Source organism: Myotis brandtii, unplaced genomic scaffold (assembly GCF_000412655.1).
Source record: "Myotis brandtii unplaced genomic scaffold, ASM41265v1 scaffold1675, whole genome shotgun sequence".
Classification (NCBI taxonomy): domain Eukaryota; kingdom Metazoa; phylum Chordata; class Mammalia; order Chiroptera; family Vespertilionidae; genus Myotis; species Myotis brandtii.
This window is the reverse complement of record NW_005356150.1, coordinates 431,334-438,164: the sequence shown is the minus strand read 5'-3', so window position 1 is coordinate 438,164 and position 6,831 is coordinate 431,334. Positions and strand designations below refer to the sequence as shown.

The following is a 6,831-nucleotide window of genomic DNA, read 5'->3' as shown; positions in this document are numbered from 1 at the left end:
TCTTGCACACCCCCTACTGGGGATGTGCCCGCAACCAAGGTACATGCCCTTGACCGGAATCGAACCTGGGACCCTTTAGTCTGCAGGCTGATGCTCTATCCACTGAGCCAAACCGATTAGGGCAAGGATGAAACTCTTACTAGTTTTGTGACTTTTACCAAATTACTTAACACTCTGATCTTTGCTTCCTCAACTCTAAAATGGAAGTAATATTTCTACTTTTAGAATGCCGCAGCTACATAATCTTTATAATACTTTCATTAGTTGCTACATTCATTCTTAAAGAGTGAGTTTCCTCCAATCTGCTATCTGTCCCCAAATAAAATTGTTTGCATTTTGCCATCTTTTTTCTCAGTGTGTAGACTTATAGATGCACATGCTTTTAAAAGATCACTTAGTTATATTAAACCATGTTAATATTTATCTCTTGTGACAGTTCCTTGGGGGACAAATTTCTACTAAGAGGAAAAAATACATTTGTATGAATTTTTGTGTGTTGGTAACTTGAATTAATTGAATGTAAATTGCATTTTATATTTATAATATGAACAGTCTTGCTGGAATTTTTAAAATTGTGACTACCTAAAATGATGCTGTTTCAGAGATGTGGCCTTTTGAACCTCAAAGAGAATTGAGTTGATTTTATGCAACTTAAAATATTGTTGAGCTCTTCACAGATATAATCAAGTCAGAGAAATAAATGTTTACTCCACATTTTTATATTTTATATACATATCTATCCTAACATTGCAAATTAAAGCTACCTTAAAATGACATCTAGATAAATTTTTGTCTTTAAAAAACTTTTATTATTTCAGGATCTGCATGAAGTTTCAATGTTCGTATAAATGTTTTATTTACCTTTTAACCAGTCACAACCCTGTGTTACTGTAGTAATATATCTTAGATACTGCACCGTATTGCTCCCTCCCTTAGCTACAGTTGTTAACCAGTCACAACCCTGTGTTACTGTAGTAATATATGTATCTTAGATACTGCACTGTATTGCTCCCTCCCTTAGCTACAGTTATGTTATGGCTTTAGGTTTCTCATTATTTTTCACTCCTTTTAACCGTGATGTCAGTGGTAACACTGAGCCATTTGTAACACTGAGCAACACATGAGAGATGTTAGAGATTTTGAGTGGGAGTAAAAATAAGTGAAGACTATTGCTATATGTTTTCAGACACTTACATTTTAATTCAGGTGTTTGTGTTGTAACCATGCAACCTACTGTGGTAAAAATGACTGACTGCTCTTTTTTCTTACGCTCTTTTAAGCAAAGTAAAGCTACAGTTCGGCTGAAAGAAGACATGAAAAAGATAGTGGCAGTGCCACTAAGTGAGCAGAAGAATTCTACCTATAAGAAGTTATTTGGCGTCAGCCTCCAAGACCTCCAACAGCAGGGACTCACTGTGAATGGCATTCCAGCCATAGTGGGGAATATAGTGGAGTACTTGACGAAGAATGGTAAGTCAAGTCTTGTTTTAACTATGGTTTCCACAGTTCTCACATAAAACATTAAGTAGTTACTATGAACAATCACTTTAATTATTGAGGTTTCTAGTTTGGAATGATTTCTAGTTTTAAGTACTGAAATACACTGTTCTGATACTAATAGTTCAATTGATAGTCAATACATTCTAAAGGAAGAGAGAACTCTTTTTGGTTTCTGTCAGCTGAGGTCAATCATGAATTCATTGGATACCTTGATTGCCTTCCTAAAAAAGTAGTATGTGTAGCCTACTCCGGGGTGTTAACTTACTTTTGAAGTGATAAAATTAAGCATGTAAAACCATTGAAGAGTAACATAGTACATTGCATGATAAAAAGATAAATTATATCTCTTCATTTTTGAAAGCTATTTTGCCTTATGGTTATAATTTTATTTAAAACCTGGATAATTTGAAAAAATTATTTCATGTTCCCTACATGCTTTCAAGCTACAGCAGTATGATAAGAGAATGGCCAACTATATAATAAATATCAATACACTCTAAAAGATTTGGGAGGGAAATATTCCAAGGGAGAACTTGGAATATTCATCATTTTCTATACTGAAAAAGCCTTTCTGTACTAAAACTAGACTAATTACAGAATAGAGTGTAAAATTTTGGAGGAGTTTTAAAAGTTAACTTGAAAGTTCAAAGAAATTCTGAACTTTTGCAGTTTGCTTCAGCCCCCATATCTTCCCATGATTACAAGGCCACTCCCCCTGCAAAGAAGAATCCTTCATTGCAAATGCTTGAGAAGCACCTTGCATTTGTTCCTCTATAACAGTGGTTCTCAACCTTGGCTGCACATTAGAATCACCAGGGAATCTTTTTAAAATCCTGATTTCTGGGCCTCATCCTCCAGAAATTCTGTTTCTTTGTTATGGGGTGGGGCCACTTCTTCCAGTGTACCATGGAAATCTTCCATTTTGTTTTCTTATTGTAGGTGTATTGCTTTTTATTTCCTCTTTATTCTCACATAAGTTGTTGATTTTCTCATCCATCCGCTTTATGAACTGTATGGCCCTTATTCTGAATTCTTTTTCTGACATATTGCATTCTTTCATTTCATTTAGTTCCTTTTAAAAAAGTGTTGTCTCCTTTTCTTTCCTTTGGGCTTTGTTTCTTTGTCTCCCCATTTTTACTCTCTCTTTCTGGCCCTGGACTCACTGCTTGGGGTCTGAGGGGTTGAAGCCCGTAGCAGTCCAATGGTGCTGGACTTGCTAGCCCCAGGGGCTGGGTCTGCCTTGAGTTTCACACCTTTATTGCCTCAGCTCTGAATTGTACACCCTTCTCACATGGTTCTGGTCCCTCATTTATCCGTTTCTCAGGGTTGGTGAGGGCAGGTACACAGTTCCTCTGGCGTATGACTCTCTGTGAAGCCTCTGGCATGCATTTTGCAGATCCAGCCGCTAGGCTGGATGGTACCCTAGGTCCCTCTGGCAGTACACTTGGCAGTGTGGTCCTGTGACCTCTGGCTGAGCACACCAGGTCGCACCAGCAGCTCTGACCCGGGCTGGGGGTAGGGTGTGCTCCAGGTGACAGCTCTGTCTGTGCTGGGTGCAGAGCACACACAGACCACACACAGACCAAAGGTTTTGTCTGGGCTGGGGCGTAGCACACACTGGACTGTGGCTGTGTCTGTGCGGGATGCGGGGTGCAGGGTGCTCACCAGCCGAAGCTTCTGTCTGTGCTGGTATCAGAGCACCACTGGCCCAAGGCTCTGTCGGTGCCAGGGGCGTAGCACACACTGGGCTGCGGCTCTGTCTGTGTGGGGTGCGGGGTGCGTACCAGCCAAAAGGTCTGTCTGTGCTGGTGGTGGAGCACGCTCTGTCTGTGCCAGGGGCAGGGTGCTCGCCGGGCAAGGGCTCTGCCTGGGCAGGGGTGTAACACGCACCCGGCTGCGGTTCTGTATTGGGCTCAGTCATGGAGTGGGGAGTGGGGTGCCCATGGCTTACACTCACAGCACGGGGACCTGAAGCACAGGATCCTGGAACACTGGGTCTGGGCTCTGGCTAGGAGGCACAGGTCAGCGGTCTCTCTGGTACGCTCCCACTGCAGACATCTAGGACCCACGTCATGGCACTGCGCTGCTCACTGGTGATTCCACGCGGCTTATGGCTGGCAAGCAGCTCCTTGCACAGGTTCGGGGTGCTGTCCAAAGTTGGTCTGGATGTTGGTGTTGCAGCACTCCTGGCCTCCGTTGCTCCCCTCTTCAAGATGGTGTGAGTTCTCTGTCAAAGCCAAGCTACCCTGGGGGTGCCCACGGCGGCAGCTGGGATTCCCCTTTTAGAAGAGCTCTATCTGCCAGTCCCTGGGACTCCTGAGATATCTATCTGTCCCTCACTCACCCACACACACACCACACACATCCACAGACACCTCCCTCACTTCTTTACTGTGTCACACTCTCTTCCTCCTTTCAAAGAGGAAGGGAGAGGGAGAGATAGAAACATCAATGATGAGGGAGAATCATTGATCAGCTGCCTCCTGCATGCCCCACACTGGGGATTGAGCCCACAACCCCGGCATGTGCCCTTGACCGGAATCGAACCTGGGACCCGTTAGTCTGCAGGCCGACGCTCTATCCACTGAGCCAAATCAGCTAGGGCAGTGGTCGGCAAACTCATTAGTCGACAGAGCCAAATATCAACAGTACAACGATTGAAATTTCTTTTGAGAGCCAAATTTTTTAAACTTAAACTATATAGGTAGGTACATTGTTATTAACTTAATTAGGGTACTCCTAAGGCTTAGGAAGAGCCACACTCAAAGGGCCAAAGAGCCGCATGTGGCTCGCGAGCCGCAGTTTGCCGACCACGGTCATAGACTAACTTTCTAGAAGTGGACTTCTGAGTCAAAGGATATGTGTATTTATATCTAACTCTAGAAGAGTTGAACCAGTTTATATTCACATAATCAAAATAAGAAAATTTGGGTAAAATTTGAATTAGAGATTGGTTTTCTTCTTCCCCTTAGCATGTTCTTAGTTACTCTCTAATAGGGTATGTTCAGGTAATTCAAACTAAATGTTTTAGTGGGCAAAATCAGTCATTCTTAAGTAGGGATGTGAAATAGAATCACTAACCCCCTGGCAATGGGCAAGGAGACACCTGATTGGTGGTGTTGCTCTTATATCAGTCAGGGGCAAAGCAGATGTACAGTCCTTAGTTCATCCTAGCTTGATGCCTGTGTCAGTGGCCAAAGCTGTTTCATGCCTGAGGCACATTAAAAAAAAAGAAAAGAAATAGAATCACTAGTGGAATCTTTTGCCTGGGCGGTGCCTCTGGTCTACTGAATCAGAATCTTGACTGGCAAGCTAGGGGAGGTTATCTACCCATCATTTCAAAAGGTTGTATAGTTCATTAATACTTAGACAACCAGGAGCCCCTTATTGCATTTGAAATTATCATGTTAGTAAACCAAAGAGCCTATGTAAGTTTGAAGGGTGGTATACATTTGAGGGCAAGATACTTCTATTGGTTTTATTAATTATTTTGTAGCCTTTTTCAAGTCAGCAAGTATTCATTATACAATGGTGAGTAGGCACTCTATCAGGTATGGGATATAGGGAGATTAGTCATGGTAATTTAACCAGTGGTAGATGCTGTGGTCATAGTTTGTTTAATTAAATACAGACATTTAACAACTTGACACAAGGGGAACTCTTACTATAAAGGAATTTGGGACAGAAGAGGTTTATTAAGGCCTATATCAAACAAACTTTTTTACTTTAAAAAATACATTTTTCTTTTTTTTTAGATTCAAAGGAAAATCTTATGAGGTATATCATCTTTAGACTATTTTAAAATAACTAGTCTTGCTGACAATGTTACTAGATAGATGCCTTCTCTTTAGCATGAAGACACTGTATGATGACATTTTAAGTAGTGTAGGATTCTGCACTCACCACCAGATGTCAGGATATGCTTATATATTGTTATATTGTTTTCTGGGCCAAAGTGTTCCAATTAGGCAAATTCTGACTTCTGGCATGTTTAGTTTCTAATGATGATATAGTCACACTATTTTGTAATAAATATTTCAATAAAAAAATGTAGTTGTCAGTGGTGTAGATGTTAATTAGGTTGTATGATCATTATTAAATTGATGTTCCATGATGCTTAATCCATATCTCCTGAAATCAAATCTAACAAAAATTCAGAAATCTATGAGAATAATGCCACTAAGCCTTCTAGATACCTCATCCTTCTGAACATTTCAGTTGTGATTGTCATTTCCTAAAATTTAGAGTAGGGAAATTTAGAGATTATTTAGTCAGGTAAGCCTTATATAGGCATTAGATAGAAGTTCAAAAGGGGTTTTAAAAAACTGTTTTGTCCCGTCCCCACCCCCCCTCCAGAGTGAATATAGCCATGACCAGGGGTAAACTTCTCCTGCTTGAAAATTACTAAATATTCTAAGAGTTGTTTGGGTGAGAGATGTTCCTGAGGGAAAGAGTTGTGCAAATAAATAGAATAGAGACAGAAAGGAATGGTTGAGAAGCATTTTAACTTAGATTCCTTCCATTTATAACTTATCTCCACTAGTAAGGTCTGTGGGACCAGGAACCTTGAAAACCAAGGCCAGTTCATGGAAGTGGGTGGTTATGTTGGAGTAACTGGAAGTATATTTATCTGAGGGAAGGGTCACAAAACCTTGTTGGAAGAGAAAACCTAAGGTCTGTGAAATCTGACCCAAGGGGCATTCGCTAGGCCAAAAATAAGCTCAGGAGCTGGGTAGATACAGGACTATGATGCAGAATTCTAAATTTTCAAGATTTGGGCCTTGACCAGGAATTGGGTTCTCCTTTATTGAGTGCTCTGCTTGGTGCCAGTATACATTCCTGTGTTACAGATGAAGCTTTGTGGAGTATAGGAAACAGACCTGGAAAGCTTTAAAAATGACATGCTAAAGTCTTCCAATAGTAACTGATATTCTGCAGCATTAACTAATATGATGTGCCATTCCTTTTGTCTGATACTGAATAATAGATTATCCTCAAACATAGCAGAGTAAAACAACTGTTTATTGCCTCATGGGAATAAACATTGGTCATGAATTCTGGCACAGCTGTTTCTTTTATCATAGGGTCTCTTCTAAGGCTGAAGTTGTGGTGTTGGCTGAAGCTACAGGCTTATCAGGACTTGACTGGGGAAATGTTCACTTCCAAGCTCGTTTACATGGCTATTGGCAGGATTCAGTTCCTTGTGGGCTGTAGACCTGAGGTTTTCAGGTCCTCCTCGCTGGCTATTGTCCAGAAACTGCCCTCAGTTCCTTGCCACGTGGACCTCTCCTTAAAGCAGCTAACAAAATAAATAGCAGCAATTCATCAGAG

General features: G+C 41.1%; 1 protein-coding gene across 3 annotated transcripts in view; it reads left to right on the top strand.

The window, feature by feature from the left end:
- Positions 1 to 6,831, top strand: part of FAM13A (family with sequence similarity 13, member A) — a 261,528-nt gene that overhangs the window by 15,583 nt on the left and 239,114 nt on the right. For all 3 annotated transcript variants that reach the window (XM_005862767.2, XM_005862766.2, XM_014536858.1), the window contains exon 2: positions 1,281 to 1,470. In XM_005862767.2, the coding sequence (XP_005862829.1) occupies positions 1,281 to 1,470 (190 nt within the window). The remainder of the gene's footprint in view (positions 1 to 1,280; positions 1,471 to 6,831) is intronic.